This window comes from Arvicola amphibius, chromosome 6 (assembly GCF_903992535.2).
Source record: "Arvicola amphibius chromosome 6, mArvAmp1.2, whole genome shotgun sequence".
NCBI classification, from domain to species: domain Eukaryota; kingdom Metazoa; phylum Chordata; class Mammalia; order Rodentia; family Cricetidae; genus Arvicola; species Arvicola amphibius.
This window is the reverse complement of record NC_052052.2, coordinates 101,059,987-101,079,986: the sequence shown is the minus strand read 5'-3', so window position 1 is coordinate 101,079,986 and position 20,000 is coordinate 101,059,987. Positions and strand designations below refer to the sequence as shown.

At 46.0% G+C, this 20,000-nt stretch overlaps 1 protein-coding gene across 3 annotated transcripts in view; it reads right to left on the bottom strand.

Moving 5' to 3' along the window:
- Positions 1 to 20,000, bottom strand: part of Frmd4a (FERM domain containing 4A) — a 310,427-nt gene that overhangs the window by 104,911 nt on the left and 185,516 nt on the right. For all 3 annotated transcript variants that reach the window (XM_038333067.1, XM_038333064.1, XM_038333065.1), the window contains exon 5: positions 12,088 to 12,172. In XM_038333067.1, the coding sequence (XP_038188995.1) occupies positions 12,088 to 12,172 (85 nt within the window). The remainder of the gene's footprint in view (positions 1 to 12,087; positions 12,173 to 20,000) is intronic.

Sequence of the window (20,000 nt, the reverse complement as noted above, 5' to 3'; positions counted from 1 at the left end):
TGGAAACAAATGTCTTTAACTGGGACAAATTCTCCTTTTCCCTCCAGGTGAAGAGACGATAAAACACCCAGAGTTAGAATGTGTCCAGCAATCGAGGAAAGAGAGGCAGGAGGAGATGCCTCAGAGCCTGCACATGCTTCAAAGTTGTGTGTGATTTGGAAAGCCGTGTTGTTACTTTGTAGGATTCCCAGTTAATATTTATTGAATTTAATAATCCCTGGATGTCCCCAGAGGAGTCAATCTAGAGAGTGTATATGAGAACCGAACTTGAACGGTGGGAACACAAGTTCTCGGTTGTTGAGAAAAGCTTTGCCTATTCCCTTAGCCCCTCTCTGCAAGGCACTTTCTCTACCTTTTGTTTTAATATCCTTGTTATTTCTTTATCACAATTAACAATCTCCTTTGCATTTCTTTCTCCTAGGGGATTGCATCTCTAAGATTTTTCTGTAGGAGCAAAACCTTTGATTTTCTGTTCACTTCCCGAGTTTTCCCTGAAAACCTAGTTTGTCATAGAGGAGTTGGCAGGGGTCCCAGAGATCTTACCCTCAGGTCCCCACTACCATGAGACATCAAATGTGACTCTACCTTTCCCTCAGCTGGCTTCCCCAGCGAGCCAGAGGTGGCCTGCTTCGTGTGCTTTTCCAGCAGAGGAAACAGACTGACTGACCAAGAGAACAAACAGTGTACAACCCCACGGTTTCCTGGAGCTCCGGGATTGCCCTTGACAGAAGACAAAATTGGGATGTGTGAGGCGAGGCAGGAGGCTCTTTAAGAAAGATCTGAACAGCTTCCACCTGGCCATCTGCAAAGGCTGGTTCTGTGACATTCCTGCAGACTTATTCCATCCATAGCTCCGTGCTGGAGCCCCAGAGCCTCCAGAGCCATCTGAGGAGGGGGTTCTGCTGGGTCATTTCCTGAGCTAGAATACTGCCTGGGAACCTAGGGTGGTGGAGGACACATGGTGATTTTACATCAAGGGGGAATGTCGCCTCTTTTGGCTACTGGGGCCATGATGTATGTATTTTGAGCCCCTGTTTCCCTTACTACTGAATGATTGGTGTCCTTTTTTTTTTTTTTTTTTTTGGCTCCTTGGAAAATGGTATTGAATGACAGAATGCGGTTATCTGCTGCTGTGTGCAGGCAATGACAGAATGTGGTTATCTGCTGCTGTGTGCAGGCATGCCTGTGTGTATTCTCAGAGTGTAGATGGAGATGGAGCATTTCCCGTTGTTCTGCATTGCTTTATCTGAAGTGACAATGAGGACTGCTGGCATTCATGAGCAGCTTCATGGTGGCTATCAACTCTCTAGGGAAGATTTCCAACAGAGGATCGTGACATGTTCAAAACAAATACCCCCATGCAATGGGGCTTATGGGTACTTTCCCATAATGCCTAGTCGGTTCTTCCTGACCCGTGGTTCAGAAGGGTTTGCTGGTACTTTTCACATCATACCAAGAATCTCAACGGGAAGCTTTCCTCTGTGGTTGGGATGAGAAAGCCCAACTTTTCCAGATAGCAAGTGAGATGACTGCAATAGCTAATGTCGAGTGTCCTCTTGACAGTGCACACCAGCCCTGCAGACAGGCCTCCTCCAGGCAGGTCTGTGAGCGATTAGCTTGACTACATTAACTGAGACTGGAAGGTCAGCTCTGTTGGTGGCACCTTTCCATGGCTGGGATCCTGGGCTGGATGCACGGAGAAAGGGAGCCAAGGGGCAGCATCCATCCCTCTGTTTCTTGACTGTGGATGTGATATGATCAACCCTGTCAAGGCTTGGCCAGTTAGACTTCCCTGTGATGGAGCAAACCTTTGAACCGTAAGCCAGAATAAACCCTAAAGTCATCTTTGTCAGATGGAATGTGTTATCACAGCAACAGGGGCAGAAATTAAGACAACAATCAGGACAGAAACCACGAGGACAACTATAGAAAGGGGAGGATGACATCGGCAAACTTCAGTCAGAATCCCTTAGCTGGTCACTCCAAGGGATTTCCTAACAATCCTTACCCTGTTACCAACTTTACTGTTACCCACAACACATGGGAAGATCATGTCTCGCGGTCTTCCTAAGGTTACCACTAGTCTCACCTGCAAGTGAGTTCTAGTCTTGCCCCTGCCTCCCAACAGCCCAGAAACACCCAATATCACTGTTCTCTCTGTGTTTCAATTACTTCATCAGTGAACATGAAGAACAAGCTTTCTGATTCTCTTGCCGAATTTGGTGATACACAAACGGAGAGGCGATTCAGAACCTGCAAACACACTGGCAATGCTATCTTGGTATTATTTATTTCTTCTCACTGGTATCTAGAGACAGTCCCAACCACAGAGTTTTGCCTCTGTTCTTTGGTGTATTTTAGTGTTGATGGTATTAGTATTTTAGTATTTAGTGAACTTTCTTGAAGAGTAGTACTGTGTCTATTGTCACAGGCAGATAATGGTTGTCCTTTATTTCCATTGTAATAGGAACTTTGACCTCTTACTTGGATTTGTCTCAGTGTCCAGCTTAAATACTATGTACAGACATGTCTTCAAGGGTGTTTTCAGCTGAGACTAGCATGTGAATCACTGGACTTAGATAGCCCTCCTGAAAAACAGTGGCTCTCACCTAATTCCTAAAGGGCATGAAGAAAATAAGAAGTGGAGGAAAAGTAAATTTCCCGCTATTTTCTCCTCCCGCACTTTTGGAGAAGGATGTCCAGATAGGCTCGCTGAGGCTGGCCTAGCATTTACTACATAGCTCGGAGTAGCTTTGAACTCATTATTCTTCCGCCTCAGCCGCACATGTCCTGAGACGGTGGGGGCGCGCCACCACACCCAGCTTCAGGACTCACTGCCTGAGTTAGCATGTTCCATCTCCTTTTCTCCTTCCCTCGGGATGAGATTTCCAAATACTAGCCTCCCTGGCCCTCAGGCCTCTAGGCCGAGCCACGACCCAACTTTTCTGGGCTCTAGCTTGGAGGAGACATATCACAGACTTCTCAGCCTTCAGTCACACAGGCCAGCCAGACACAGAGAAGCGTCCAGTTATGTTTCTCTGTGGAGAACCCTGACTGATACAGCGCATGGCACCAAAGTGGGGCACGAGGTCGTGTGTAGGTGACCTCCCTGCCTACCTTCTTGCGGTTGCATGGCTGCTAGGCCTTATTGCACAACTCATAATGACTATATGGAGTTGTGCCTGGGCACAGATAAGACCTGAAGACTTGGATAGCTCCTCTCTGCCAGCCCTTTGCCAGGTCTTCAGCAGTCAAGTCAAGTCACGCCAGCCTCATGATCCACAGAGGTACATTGCCATTGCCATGGTACTCACTCTCAACTGTGGCTTCGCAGCACTGGGGTTCCTTGTGCTATGTATGCACTGTCAACAGCCTACATCACAGTCCTACGGAACTGTTCTTGCCAAAGTCTGCTACACACTGCCAGATGATAAGTCTACACACGTTTCTTAAACACTGAAAGAGACAGTCCTCCCTTGTCCCTATTTTAATGCTCTTGGTCATGCGAGCACACGCACTACATCTTCAGCCGCCAAAATGAGAGATAAGGAAGGGAATTCCGTGAGTCTGAGGCTAATATTTATATTGGGTTCTCATCTTGTGGGACTAGATTCGGTCTTTTGTTCCTTCCACCCACAGATAAAATGACATCACAGGTTCATTAACAAAGCTCTTTGAAGCTCATTAATATAGACAATTTATTTCAGTATCAACAAGAGTGATAGCATTTGGACCTACGAGGCCAGTGGGGTCCAAGAATAATTAAACTATGCCTATGTGAAGCTCCTGGATCAAGACAGATGTCCCAGAAAGAAAGCTAGACGAGACCTTTCAACACACATACAACAGGGGTTTTTCTATTTCCAGTCTTCCCCCTCTCTCACCTTTCCCCTCCTTTCTTCTTCGGCTTTTGAAACAAGATCTCATGTAGTCCACACTGGCCTCAACTTACTACTGAGCTGAGGATGCCCTCGAACTCCTGACCCTCCAGCCTCCAGCTGCCCGTTCTGTTCTGAGACTACAGGAGTGCACCACCACACCTGGCTCTAGCTGTCCTTTTCTGTCACCATCGGCTCTGGCTGCACACACACAAGCATCAGACTCGGTGGGAAAGTCACCATAGAAGCCCCCTCTGAGAAATGGGCATGCTGCTTCCTTCTTGTCTAAGGGAGCACAGTTCACTTCATCTGTAGATGGGGACCTTGGGGCTTGGGGGCTCAGCGGGATTGAATGTGATAAACACCGAGGCTAAGAACAATTTAATTGTGGGATTACAAAAGGTGGAAAGTTATATAGTTTGACTGTGAGATTTACAAGGACACCCCAGCCCTTCTGAGCAGTAACACTTAGGTTCTCCCACCCACAGCAAATAAATACCAGCGACTCTTCTGAGTAGTGGAACAGAAGTTCCTTAGGAACTCATTAAAAGTAAAGTTAAATAAGAAACTTTTTAATTTTCTTTGTACCTTTAGGATCTGTAAATTTGTGAGTGTAAATTCCCAAACAGTGAAATTTAAAATAACATTAAATATACTACATAAATATAGCATTGGATACCTAAATTAAAAATAAAACTTAAAAAAGACATGAATTTATAATCTAACTTTTGTAGGGAGGTTAATTCTTAAAAATTATTTATTTTGCCAAGCAGTGGTGGCACACACCTTTAAAATCCCAGCACTCAGGAGGCAGATGCAGGTGGATCTCTGTGAGTTTGAAGCCAGTCTGGTAACAGAGCTAGTTCCAAGACAACCAAGGTTCAAGGCTACACAAAGAGAAAATATTATGTATTTGGTGTGTATGTGTTTGCCTGAATGTGCACCACATGTGTTCAGGAGCCTATAGAGGTCAGAAAAGGGCACTGGCTCACCTGGAACTGGAGTTATAGGCAGTGGTCAATTACCAAGTGGGTGCTGGAACCAAAACCGGGTCCTCTGCAAGAGCAGTAAATGCTCTTAACTCCCAAGCCAGCTCTCCATGACTAGTTTTTAAACTTTTATTCTCTCTCCTCCCTCCCTCCCTCCCTCCCTCCCTCCCTCCCTCCCTCCCTCCCTCCCTCCCTCCCTCCCTCCTTCCCTGCCTCCCCCCTCCCTCCCTCTCGCCTCTTTCTGGCCTCAGATTTGCTAATAGCAGAGGATGATGACCCTGAGCTTCTTCTGCCCTTCCTGCCTCCAACTCCTGAATGCTGAAACTGCAGGTGTATAGCACTGCATTGGTTTTTGTGACACTGGGAATGTGACCCTCGGGTTTTGGTCATACTAGGTCAACACTGTACCTTAGATGCCTGTACTCTTTCCAGATAGACCATCATTATACAGTCAGAATGATCCTCCTGCCTCAGCCTCCCCAGTACTGGAATTCTAAGCATGTACCATTACACCGGTTGCTGTGCAAACTAGTGTGTGTGTGTGTGTGTGTGTGTGTGTGTGTGTGTGTAAGATTTGAGACAAGGTTTCATCTGTTTAACAGCCCTAGCTTCCTGGAACTCGCTTTGTAGACCAGGCTGGCCTCAAACTCACAGAGATCCGCATGCCTCTGCCTTTGAGTGCTGGGATTAAAGGCATGCACCACCATGTCTGGTGGCTCAAACTTATTTGACAAACTTATTTGACAGTGATTCAGTTGTCAATGCAGAACTCAGAGGAAGGCAGGATTCACCTCACAGCCTAAATGTGGAAGATCGCAAGAGTCCATGTTTATCAAATCTCTCCTGTCTGTCATGTGTGATGGGTGACTGCAGGGTGACTGGGTGACCTCTCCAGCTGTCATTCAAAGAGGGAGGAGAGCACAGGGGCAAGGGTTGGCAGGACAAGTCTGCTGGCTTGCAAGTCTTTACTCAGGGAACATAGCGTCTCAATGGAACTGTCCTTGGAACTGGGCATATAATCCTAAAACATGTTTCTTCATCTCCTGCACATAATTTCCCCCCACTGTCCCCCTGTCACCTGAGGCAGCTAAAACGTAAGTGCTGTTGGACCACACGGGCTGTCAGCAAGTCCACACCGCAGTTCTTCCCGTCTCACCGCAAATGTGCAGTCACAGCCCTGCTCACATACAGTTAACCTTCTGCACATTGGGGGAGATTGTGACTGTTTTCCCCTGAAATTACAAGGGTGTAGAGAGAAATTTACTGTACTGGGGAAGGAAGGAAGGAAGGAAGGAAGGAAGGAAGGAAGGAAGGAAGGAGTAACATGAAGGCCAGCTTGTTGGGATTTCTGTCATGCCCTGTCCCCACAGCCGGTAAGCCCCAAAGAAAATCACCCAGAGGTCTCTATAAGATTATAAACTGATTGGCCCATTAGCTCAGGCTTCATATTAGCTCTTATAACATATATAGCCCATTATTCTTATCTATGTTAGCTACATGGCTCGGTACCTTTTTCAGCAGGGTAGGTCACATCCTGCTTCTTCGGTGATCTGGGCAGGACTGGGGAAAAAGCTTCCTTCTTCCCAGAATACTCCTGTTCTCCTTGCCCCACCTCTACTTCCTGTCTTGTTGTCCCACCCATACTTCCTGTCTGGTGACTGACCAATCAGCATTTATTTAAAACATAATTGACAGAATACAGAATTGTCCAATACCAGGAAGGAAGGAAGGAAAACTGTGTCTGAAGCTTGAGAAAAATAACTAAACCACCTTTCCCGCCTGTCTGCTGAAGGAGAGCTGAGAAGCAGCTTTCTCTGGATGGATGGAAGTTGCAACAAAAACAAGTTTGTACTCCAAATGAGGCCACTTTTTCTCCTAAGCCCTAGAAATTGGAATATCCCAGGTAGAAATGGGAGTGTATGTCCCTCACCCAAATGTTGACATTCAGGTCCCCATGGACATAGTGGCTTGTCATTGGGCCCCTCCTCAGTACCACTGAGACACTATTTTGACCCATGTATTCAGAATATCCCATTCGCTTTTCCTGGCTCCTTTGTACTCGGGAATGGACAGACCAGAATCCCCTGCAACAGGTAAGGCAGCTGCGATGACAATGGAAGCTGACCTCTGGCCTCCATCCCTGGCCCCTCACAGACATACACACATACACACGCATGCACACATACACACACAGCAAGAGAGACCAGGGTGGGGGTTGGTTGAGAAACTGGAGGTGGAGGTGGGGATGTATCCTACAGAAAAGGCAAAAGTAGAAAAATGATGAACCAAGAAGGAGCAGGAAGGAAGTTGAGCATGCACTGTAATTAATGTAATCAAAATGGTAAGAGTATATTCCTAAAGCACAATTTTTTTAAATTAACAATTATGAGTGTAAATGTGGACACCTGGAGTCTTTCAATATTAAATATTTGTTTTTATTTATTTATATGTGTGTAACCCATGCATGTTCATGTGCCCATGGAGGTCAGTAGAAGTCACTGGATCCCCTGGAGCTGGGGTTACAGGCAGTTGTGAGCTGCCTGATATAGGTGATGAGAACCCAACGGAGTCGTTTCCATGAACAAAAAGCACTTTTAACTGCTGACCATCTTTCCAAACCCTAAAATATGATATTTTAAAAGAAAAAGATCAGAAATGTAAAGATATTCTTAGAAGCAATGTGTGTGTGTGTGTGTGTGTGTGTGTGTGTGTGTGTGTGTGTGTGTAAGGTTAAAAATCAAAAGAAGTGATTAAAGGCAATGCTGACAAAAACTTCCCAGAAAGTAGAATAAGAAGCCAGAAATGGAAAAGGGGACACAAACCTGCCCTAGCTTCCAATTTCTAGTACTTCCAAGAAGAGAGGATGGAGATAAAAGAGGAGAAGATAACATAGAAATAATTCAGAAAGAATTTATTTATGAGTCTCCAGAATAAAAGCATCCACCCAGAAGGTCCTCAGCAGTGTGTATCTACAAAGATCAGCACTCCTGAAATGTTAGCTCAAGAGGAACGCAGAGGAAAGCCCCAAAGATCCAGCTGCTGGGAGATGGCACAGGGGTGGCACATACAACGGACAGGACAGTGGGCATTTCTAGACCAGCACCTGATAAAGACGCTGTCATTCTGCATGCCTATACCTAATCCAGCTTCTGAGAAGATATGACGGGGGGGATAAAGACATTTTCAGACACACAAGGTTCCAAACATTTTACTTTAGGGTATCCTTTATCTAGATTTACCTTGGTATGTTGTCCAGGAAAACAGCACACCCTCAAAAAAATCCCCCCAAAATGGTGTAAAACCAACCAACCAAACAAAACAGGACCCAGAAGACAGATGATCCAATACGGGGGGACTGGGGGGATGGGGGAGTAGGGGGGTTGGGGGTGGGGAAAGACCCAGACAGGAGAGCAGCCTCCCAGGAAGAGAGCGGCAAAGCTGGCCAGGTTCATGGAACAGGGGGGCAGAGGGTTCCAAGGGGGACGTCTCAGGAAAACCAATAGCAGCAGCAGCAGCAGCAGCCACCAACTCAAACCACAGAGAGCTGACTAATTGCTGTCACATTGGAACCCAATACTAGAATATATCTGGGAACCTGTGGGAGCTCTGAGCAAAAAAACAAAGATACATAGAAACTAAACAAAAGAAAACAAGGTAACAAATCCCTTTAGGTAAAACAACCCATTGTGTACAAAAAGGAATCAGAGCCATGGAACAATGCCCGGATTAGTCCTGTCATGCCAATGACTATTATGGCTTCCACCCAGAAGTACGATACTACCCTGAGAAAACTAGGGAAGGGAGTGTGTGGGTGCTACAGAGGACACCCCGATTCCACATATCTTATGGAGAGTTTAATAAACTGAGAGGTGTCAAACCAAGGAAGAACTGGACCATGTATTTAGAATTAAAGAGGTAAATAGTAGAAAGAAGAAAGAACAAAGTGACCCCGAAGGGTAGGGCTTGTGTAGCTGAAGGGATGGGTGCGTTTGCATGATAAGCCTCTGAGAGTCGTTTGACTTCAGCTGTTTGATTACAGTACATGTACATGTGTGAACAGGTGTGGAGGTCGGAGGACAACTCAGTGGCTTTTTGCTTCCAGTCCGCATCCTGGGGGTCAAACTCAGGCCACCAGTCTTGGCCACAAACACCTTGACTGAGCCATCTCATTGCCCCTGCCCCCATTTCCCTTTTAAGTTGTCTCCTGTTACTCAGATAGTAATAACACCCCCGCCCCTCGTGCTGGGTTGGGGCTTGAGCCCAGGGTCTCTCAGACATTCCTGACTGAGTTACACTCCGATTAAATCAAGGCCTGATTTTTTTAAAAAATGTTTTAAAATATTGTTGTTGCTTTTTAAAATTTTGTATGCATAAATGTTTTGCCTGCATGTATGTATGTGTACCATGTGCGTACGTGGTGCCCAGGGTGGTCAGAAGAGGGCATGAGATCTTCTGAAACTGGAGCTGCAGACAGTTGTGAGCCACTATGTGGGTGTTGGGAATCAAACTCTTAATTGCTGAGCCATCTCCTGTTCCCTGTCAAAAACAGATCTTAATATTTTGAAATGTGAATGGAAATAGATTTGTTAAAAAGCAGGGGTAAATAACTTATTTCACGTAGACAGCTTAGCTCTAAAACATGGTAGGAGTTGAGTTTGGTGGTGCAGGCCTCTAATTCCAGCTATTCAGGGAGGGCCAAGACAGGAGAATTTAAGTTCAAGGATAACTTGAACTACACAGTGCACTTAGAGCTAGCCTGGATAAAGGAGTGAGACATTTTGTCACAATGAAAGAGCCTGGATACAGCCCAGCAGTAGAGTGCCTACCTAATCTATGTAAAGCCCTGTGCTCAGTCTGGAGTCTACAAAATGCAAGCAAGCAAGAGGAAAGAAAAACCCTGGAAGAGTCGCCTCCAAGAAATAGCAAGGGATCTGATATCAAACTGCTGGGTGAATCAATGTTTGGGGCAGCAACAGTGTGACAAGTTACTAAGTCACCCTGCCTTCTGTCTCAGTATACACCTGGTGCCATGGAGGTGGCCCAGAAAACTGTAGCCAAGAAAAATGTATCAGAATCCAAGTGGCTTGGTCTAGTGTATGGCACAGAGCTAAGTACTTTCCATGCCTTGTCTGGGAAGTATTTCTCAGAAGCTGTGGGTCGGCTCTTGCAATATTTTTGATTAGTCAAAAAGGAAAACAAAGCTTGGAGACATTTTATGGAAGACACTCAGCTTTATCTGGTAGGAACCTAAGGCTGTTGCAGCAAAACCTAAATATCGACAACCGTGAGGACTTCTGTTATTGTTACATGCTGTTGAATGTGGCTAACTGGGCACACTGCTGTCTGGTCACTTCTGGTTCTTCTGAACAACAGCTTCCTCCTTGGCAAAGTTTCACTGTCCTCAGAAGTTTACAAGGCTCAAAATGAATCCAAACAAACCTGATAGTAAAACCCTGTCAGTGTTTGCAAAAGAAAATATTTAGAAGACCTAGCTAAACAGGGTAGAGATAGATTCTGTCTACCAGAGCTTTAGAGGACTCATCCTTGATCATTTGTGGTCACTTTTGTAACCATGTTCCAGAAAGGATTTTAAGAAGAGAGAGCTTGGGCTCTGAAATGTTTCCCACTTTCCGTTTGGCAAAGCAAGCTGATGCTGGGGTCACCTGGACTTTAATGTGGCCAGTTCTAGAGGCACAGCCACCTGCACCTCCTCTTGGGAAATTTCTAATATTTACTTCTGAGGACTTAATTCCTTGATTACCACAAGCTCAGCATGTACGTACACGGGACCAAGTGGAACCAACTCCAGGAAACAGCTGCCTTCCCCTTTATGCACGTGTGCACCAAGCACTAATTTAATTGGTCTGAGTGTCCTTTCAAAAGGCTCAGTGCTAGCCCTTTATTTTAGCTCAAGTCTGCCCCCTTGTGGACAGTGCTCAGGTTGTTTTTTTTTAAATTATTATTTCTCAACTTTTTAAATATAGCGCTTGCCCATTCATTTAAGAAACCCCTCAGGTGCTCCTATGGTTTGTAAAGTATCTGGATAGTATTATTCTTTCCACTTTATAATGAGAAAATTAGGGATTAGAGGGAGGAAGGAATTTGAAACACCTGGAACTAAATTAACACTTTCTTTTTTTCCCCAGCAGTCAACAAAAACAAAGTTTTCTCATCTGCAGGCTCTGGGTTTCAGCCCGGTATATGTCCTAGTTCATCAGCTTCCACCACGTGAGGTCTCGCTGCGTGTTGAACCTGGTTTCTGCCGAGCCCTGCACCCTTATGAATGGTGGCATTATCTCTGGCAGTTCAGGTAAAGAGCTCCTCCGAGGGAAAGCTTCAGCTACTACTCGATTTCTGACCTGCTGCTTTCAAATGTGGTAAGTTTCTACTGTGCTCTAAAACAGAGATCTGAACCAGAAAGCCACATGCCACGAGTTCTCCTTGGAATCTTCAGAAAGCATCCAGGGGCCCCTTAACCAGGGGACTCACATTTGAAGTTCTCTGGATACACTGTACAAAGAGTGTGCCTTCCATGAACACAGCATGGCCGCAGCTGAACTCTGTGATTGGAATAAGGTTCCCCTGAACCAACAGAGTGACTCTGCTGTTCAGTAGATATGTCAGTCTCCCAGTGACTCCTCTTCCTCACAGAAGAGAGATGGGTGGGGCGGATCCAGGCAATTCCCACTACACTCCAAGCCTGTGCTTCCTGTGAGCTTCAGAGAATGACTGTATGATGGTTAGCACTGACAACTCGACACACCCAGAGTCACCTGGGAAGGGTCTCAGTGAGGGACACTGTCTATGTCAGCTTGGTTAAGTTGACTGACATAGGAAGGCTCAGTCCGCTGCTTGGTGGTGTCATTCCCTAGGTGGGGAAGACTGAACTGTATTAGACTGCAGATACGGAGCCAAGCACATGCAAGCAAGTGCACATTCCTTCCTCTCTGCTCTGGACTGAGGCTATGATGTGACTAGCTGCTTGCTTTTCTGCTGCTTTGACCTCTCTACCAGGAGGAACACTTCTGTAAAGCCAAAACAGTGAAAGGATGGAGGAAGTCATGCTGTTTAGCTGGTGGCTTTCCTTACATGCAATTTCTCCGTTATTTATAGCAATGAATTTACAAATGACTTTCCCCAACCAATAGAACTGCTGTATGGGCAACATTTTGATATTTTTGATTCCATTAGGACACTGGACAGGAAGAGTACATTCCTACCTTGTAGATGCAGGACTTGGCGTTCAGGAAGAAGAGCTCAATGGTGGCGTTGTCCTTCAGGTAGGAGATGCTTTCTATATAGAATCTGCAAGAGAAACACCATGTGTGAGACATAGGGGAGAGGAGAAACACCACTGCATGAGCTGTGTAGTTTCAGAGGATTGCAGTTCCCATGCTGAATGAAGAAGAGACAAAGGGGCTGTCAGCCTTTCTGCTGCTACCTTCTTTGAGGGTGCGCCATTTTTATACCCATGTGTACAGGTATTTTTCTGAACATACATTCAAGGCCAATAAGGATATGGGAATACATTCCAGCTATCACTAAGCACTTGCAAAACGCAAATCAAAAGCCAAATGGGATATCGACATACACAACTCTAAGATTCTAAGATTCCTGTTTTTCTATATAGTGCAGTCATCGTCCTTATATTACAGATATAGAATTGGGATTGGAGAGAGAGCCCACCAGCGAAGAGTGCTTACTCTTCTTGCTAGATGTCCTTGCTAGATGCACCTGAAATGCACCCATTTCAGATGGCTCACAACTGCCTTACTCCATTTCCAGAAAGCCCAGTGCCCTCTGGTCTCTGTGGGCACCTGGATATATGCGGTGCACACAAATTCATGGAGGTGCACATGCATACACATAAATCAATCTGAAAACATAGTCTTATAACATATATGGGAGCTTTTGCAGTGGAACAACATTCCTACCCCTAAGGACAAAGCAGTTCTAACTATTAAGTTATTATGATAATAATAAGATACAGGGCATATTGAATTCATAAATTACAATGCCTTTTTTGGCATTGACTGTAGTGTATGTATTACTACATATATTCGCAGTGTACATGTACACATGTGTCTACATGTATACGGAGGTCAGAGGACAAAAGAGTGTAGTTTCTTAGGAACTGTCCACATTTAAAAACAAACAAACATGGTCTCTCACTGGCCTGAAGCTCACCAAATAGGCTACGGTGGCCAGAGAGTGAGCCCCAAGAATCTCCTTCTGCCCCTCCAATCCCAGTGATGGGCTTACAAGCATGTGCACCTGTGCCTCGCTTCACGTGGGTTCTGGGGATCAAACTCAGATTCTCGTGTTTGGGTGGAAGCACTTCGTTGACTGAACCGTGTCACCAGCTTTCAGTATTGATTTAAAACTCAAAGCAAAAATCTTTAAAATACACACCCAAGAGAAAAAAGTGTGTGTGGTGTGCATGTGTGTGTGTGTGTGTGTGCGTGTGAACCTAACAAGTACTAACAAACAAGTACTATACATTTGGGGTTTTCATGGTTTTGGTTTTTCTAATAATGGCACGTGGAATACCTACAGAAAGTTTTCATGGAAATAAACCCAAACTTATCGTGGCAAAAAAGAATCATCCATAGTCATATGAAATGAGGATGGGTCAATAGACAGCCTACGAGCGGGGCCAGACCAGATCGTTCCAGCTATAAAAGGAAAACCTATGCAGAAGGGACTTCAGGCCCTTCCATCCCACTCTTCTCTCCAAGCTTTCTGGAACCAAATCTCCACAGGCACCTGGAGCATGGGTACTGCAGACGTGGGTACGGCAGACTTGGGTAACGTAGACGTGGGTACTGCAGACCTGGGTATGGCAGACTTGGGTACCGCAGACGTGGGTACCGCAGACCTGGATACCGCAGACGTGGGTACCGCAGACCTGGATACCGCAGACCTGGGTACCGCGGACATGGGTACCGAAGACGGATTCTCAGACTCCTCTGACCATCTACTTTCTTTTCCCTTACTCAGTTTCCAATTTTTTTTTTTTTTTTTGGTTTTTCGAGACAGGGTTTCTCTGTGGCTTTGGAGCCTGTCCTGGAACTAGCTCTTGTAGACCAGGCTGGTCTCGAACTCACAGAGATCCTCCTGCCTCTGCCTCCCGAGTGCTGGGATTAAAGGCGTGCGCCACCACCGCCCGGCTTCAGTTTCCAATTTTTTATTCTGCAATTTCTTCATGTTACTTTTTAATCCTCATCACTGTTGAGCTAGACTTTTTAACAGAGACGTTGTTCTGTTCAATGGAACAGCAGGGGGTGGTCACATGGCTTCTTCCAAGCACTTCCTATAATGCTTCCTGAGGGTCATGAAGTGTGACCTCATTTCAGCACATCCCATGGCTGGGGTAAGGGCTCTTAAGGCTGTGACATTCATGCATATTCAGCCAAATGAGAACTGAATTCTTATCAGAGGGAGCGAAAGGATTTCTTTCAAGATGAAGCCTGCTGACAGTATTTAAGTTTACATTAAACAAGCCTTTACACATCAGTTCAGAGTTTATTAAATTCTTTAATCAGATGATGTGCCTATTCAGTCTAAGGACCAGTGCATTGAGGGTAGAGCAATTTCGGATGACAAATGACTGAACTGCGGGGTGTTGGAGTAAAACCCAGACTAGACTAGGAAGGCACGGGCTGTGCGGATCTTAGGAAATAAGCAGACAGGAGGATGCAGAGGGTGAACTGGACACACTCTGATAGGGACTCTGGGAAGGAAGCCAAGGACCAGGGATCTAATCTCACCTCTGTGTGACTTAGGACATGTCACATAACTGTACTGAGATTCTCTTTCTTCAGTTATAAAGGTGGGGTGGGACTGAGAGGAGGGGAAGGAACAGAAGGAGGAGAAAGAAGGGGAGCAGAGTAGGACTCAATGGATCTCCATGTAAGAAGTCTTTTTATATTTAGATACTGGGATTAAATTTTAAACCATGCACCACCCCCTGCCACTGCCTCCTCCACTGCAACAGCAGCAGCAGCAGCAGCAACAGCAGCAATAGCAGCAGCAGCAATCCAAAACTGGATTTAGTGTACACACCTGTAGCCCCAGCTATGGGAGGTGCAAGCAGAAGGAATGGGAGTTCACAGCCATCCTTAGCTACATAGCAAGAGTTTGAGGCTATGCGAAAACCTTGTCTCAAGAAACAAAACAGCAAAAATCCCTCCTCATGAGTGATGGACCCAGGTTAGGCAGGCCAGGCTCACAGTCCTCTTGCCCAGACACAAAGTGAATGATGTCGTCAAATGCATGAAGAACCTGCTGTGGTGACTGAGGTGCAGATTCAGGGACATGTGCTAGTGACCCTGGTGTCACGTGTCATGCCGAGATGCGCAGGTTGCCTCCATCGATAGACAATGACAGTTTGCCACAAAGTTAGAGTTGCGAAATTCCAATGGATTAAAAACTGGTCCTCACTTGCGAAGCTTACGAGAGGGGGGGTTGATCTCTAGTTGCCCTGTCCCCATAGCACCTGCCTGCAGCTTTGGGAGCTGGTGTTTCAGATGGTGGGGCCCTGAGGGCGTAGGTTGTGCAATGGTCTTGGGAGAATGTGTAGTACTTTAGAAATGGAAACCTGAAACATAGTGGCAGATTTTACATCTTGAAATTATGTTAAATGATTTAATTTTAAAGTCTGAATATTCATCCTTTAATTGTGTGTGAGTGTGTGTGTGTGTGTGTGTGTGTGTGTGTGCGCGCGCGCACATGCGCGCACTCACGGGCATGCATGTGGAACTCAAGAGTACTTCCATAGTCGATTTTCTCCTACTGTGTAGGTCTTGGGGATTGAACTCAGGCCGCCATGCTTGGCAGCAGATGGCCCACTGAGCCATCTCTTCGAGCTTATTAATTTTTAATTAAAAATTATATGTGAGCTGGGTGGTGGAGGTGACACATGCTTTTAATCCCAGCACTTGGGAGGCAGAGACAGGTGGATCTCAGTGAGTTTGTAGAGCCTGGTCTACAGAATGAGTTCCAGGACAGTCAGAACTGTTAGACCAAGAAACCCTGTCTCAAAACCCTCCCTTCCCTCCAAAAAACATTCTGTCTAATGTGTATGTGTGTTTGTGCATGCACACCTGACGTGGTGCACACTTGGAAGTCAGAAGACGCCCATGAGAGGTGGTCACCAAAGTCTCATCATCTACAAAGACTCCTTGGCAAGGGCAGTGAGAATAACAGTGAGTGGGAAGAAGGGAAGAGGGAAACTGGGGGACAAAGAGAAGAAGAAGCATGATAAAGATACGGAGATGCTCGGAGAAGTAAGCTATCCCAGACTCTACACATTTAGACTCCAAATTATTACATAGCGAAAAGGTCACTGTTAGCCTTAGGAGGGTTCTGTTGTTTTTCTGATCCTTAGGGTCCAAACTAGACAGTGACTTTAACTGTGTCCTGTTTTAACATGACACAGGGTGACAGTGGGGTAACGATTGGATTTGTGAATATGAGACTCCACCCCTGGAAGTTTATGTTAGCTGAGAAACCCCTCGACAAAGTGTACACGTGGCCTTTTGGATCAGCCTGCTTCTGTGACTCTGTCCGAGCCATTCCACAGAGAGTCCCTCCCGCCCCCACCAAGACACCTGTTCCTTCATCACTCAGCTTCAAAGTACCCTACAGAGACCATTTCCATAGCTCCTGCTTATCCCCCACCAGCCGCTCTTCTGGAATGCTCTTCATGTTCCCCACCCCCAGCTCCGTTTTCTCCAGAAGAATATTGTATGAGACTCCAACACCCTACTTCTGCCTCCCGTGCTGTATCAATGGAAAAATAAATGAGGCAGTAACATTGCCAAATCTGGCATCTACATCCGTTTTTATAGATCTCTACTATCTGGCAGGAGAGTCCGAGGAGGCTGCAGAAATAACAAGCATATTCTGGGATGGAAGGGGAAAAATTTTCCTTTTGACAGAAATTGGAAAGCAGTCTCCTGTTAACCTTTATCACCAAGACAACAGCCCGGAAGATTCTGGAAGCTCTGGGCCTGTCATGCTTTTGTTCATAACCTTGGACATTTAATTCACCCTGAACTTTCTATCTGTGCTAAAGTGACATGCTTGGATAAAAACAGACCTGAGACATCTCCATTCACACCCTTGGAAGGCAGCAGGCCGAGGAGATTTCTGGGGAAATGGGAACAGTTGATGGTTTGCATGAAAAATTGAGATTATTTTCTTTTTCTTCCAAAAAAAAAATTTTGTTTGGTTCCTTGCTTTTATGAGCATCTGGTTTGTGGTCCTCGGTGGCAGTAGGTGGCGCTGTTGCTTCTTTTTAACTGTCTTCTAAGGAAGGGGCCACTTCCCCAGTTTACAAAGAACATTCTGGGTTCCTAGGGGATCCCAGGGAAATGAAAGATGGATCCTCCATTGCAAGGGTCTGTGAGGCAAACCCGAAGTCTGTTCTGTTCTAACCGCATCTTTACAATGCCTAAGTGTCTGGCTCCAAAGTCAGCCAATTCATAGTAAGTCGGAGCTAGTGATTCATGGCAATCATGACTGACAGGCCCAAAGCCAAGCCTCCACCACCTCTGTTGACTCACAGGCTGCCACCATCTCTCCTCTCATGTCCCCTGCTCTTCTGTCCAGAGACATAATCAAGATGACGTGGGAAAGTCCCTCGGTTTGAAAATCCATCAGAATCAGAATCATTCAAATTAGCCAACCCCAAGCCTGCTTACCCAGCTCATCAGTTGCATTCCCTAGAAACCATAATAGATGATATTGCCTATACTTTCCCTCCCCACTCTGCCCCCTTGCCCTCCTAGGTGCCCCTGCCTACATAGCTCCAAGTGGCATTACACCTTCTCTTGGGGGCTGTCACACGCTATTTTTCAATGCTTGATCTGTTGGCTTTATCATACCTGAATAACAAACAGCTATGTGTAAATGCATATGTGTGCCGTGTGTGTGGAATCAGAGAAAAACTTGGTGCAGTTGTTCCTCTCCTTCCATCACATGGGTTGCAGGGCTAGAACTCACGTCTTCAGGTCCAAAGGAAACCCCATCTCCCCAATTTCTGGTGGTCAGACAAAAGCCAGCATTCCTCAGGAGCTTGTGAAGCTGGTTCCCTCTACCAAAGGGGCAACTCCCTTATCAATGGCTCTGGAAGGGACAAGTGGCCATCAGTGGTACCCATTAGCATTCCAAAGCGCATGCTGGCCTCCAGGCTCTCAGTATTACAAGTACCTGTTACACAGTTCAGAGTCCATGCTGGCTGGCATCCTGACTCTTCTCAGCTCCCCGTTACCCACTCCCTCCCCACCCTCCCCCAACCAAAAACCCACCAAAAAACCCAAAATACACAACAAAACAAAAATACTTCAACTCATGGCCTTCCTTCCCATGGCTACTCATTTCTCCTTATATTCCTGTTATTTCAACCCCCACCTCCCCTCTTCTTTTTCTCTTTATCGCTTACTCTTCCCCATCCCCCACGATCAAGTCCAGTCTGCTGGCCATGTTCACTATACCACTCACTTTCTCTCTCTGCTTCGGACTCTCCCGGATGCCTCTGGCTCTTTTCTCCCTCACACCTCCTCCTCTACCAAGCACACCTTGGAGTGGCTGCGTCAACAGTTTATACAGCAGCCTTACCCCCCGCCCCCAGCCATCTCCCCAGCCCACTAAGTGTATATCTTCAGACAAGTTACCTCCCACATTTAACTGAAATAAATCTCAGTGCTTCTTTCTGAGCTGGAAGCAACAGTTCTCGAGGCTGAGGTCAAAGCCAGCCAAGATGTCTGTAAGAGCCATGTCACACTCAGAGTTGCTCAAAGGAGCCACTGCTCAGAGTATTTTATCCCAGTCTGAGGTAGGACCCCATGTTCATCAGTGGGAAGGCTGTGCATCAGGACCTGCAGCCTTGGGGAGTTGCACCCCTTCTTTATAGCTCATGCAACCTTCTGCGGGCAACACATGGAGGGGCTGTCTGGTCAGATGACACGAGTCGGGTCTCTGCCAGGTCCCCGCCCCTCTGACTCTCTCGCAGCCACCTCTTGGCACTTGGGACTCACTGAAGATTTACAGCAAGTGTTAATTAAACGGGCCAGTGGTTTCATTCTCTAATGAACACAAATGTCACATTTGGAGCACTGACTTTTAGGGGAAAAACAGGGGCGATAATAAACGAGAATATGCTGTGGATTTCTACAGCCATGTGCCTCCGATGCTTACAATTTCAGAGGCTTTAAGTCTTAACTGGGCACCCAGCTGAATTAAGGCAAGGTCTGGTTAGCTGGGCACCTCATTTAAGATCCATGCCACCATTGTTCTTGTGAGGGACAGGAAGCAGCAACCATTGTTTCAATCAGGGGAAGAGACATCCTGAGGGCCAAAGGATCATCGTCTAGATAATAGTTTCCTGTGCTCCCTTGTTGTCCTTTTTCTATTGTTCATTTATTTCAGCTTGTTGTAAAACTGGAGGTTTGAAGAGATGAATCTAATCTATTTATTCTCTTACAAACACAGTGGGTCTAATCTATTTATTCTCTTACAAACACAGTGGCTAAGTGGGGTTATTTAGCTGAATATACTATTGAAGGAACAGTGCTGCAGGAATTTTTCCGAGCACAAACCTGGGCCAACAAAATGCATAGACTTTCTTGGGTATATAACTATATTTTCCTCCAATTTTTTTTCTTGACCCACTTATTAGGCTCAGTCTCAAGCTGCTTGAACTTGCCTTACAATAGCCAACAATGGCTGCTCACATAGTGATTAGCATGTAATCAGGGGAGCAGGCAGAAGTGAAGCCAAACAGGTAGGTAGAGGTAGGCAGACCGTAAGAAACACCACTAGCATTGAACACGTCTAGAAAGGTGCTCATGGCAACACATAGGGGAGAAAAAAGGAGGGCAAAGATCAGAGGCAGAGCTTAGAGAGATTGAAGGTCTGGGAGGAGCTTATGGAGGCCTGAATTCAGCCGGTGGAGTGTACTTGGTAGGTGAGGAGTAAATCTGAGATGCAGAAAACGTACAAGTAGCAAAGAGAAAGAAAGGCACAGGTGGGAAAGAGGAGGTGCTGTTGGTTGACTCTTAGGGATCTGGCTTGAGGAGTTGGGGAGGTACCTGAGTATTAGTGTCAGTTACAGGGATAACGAGTTGCC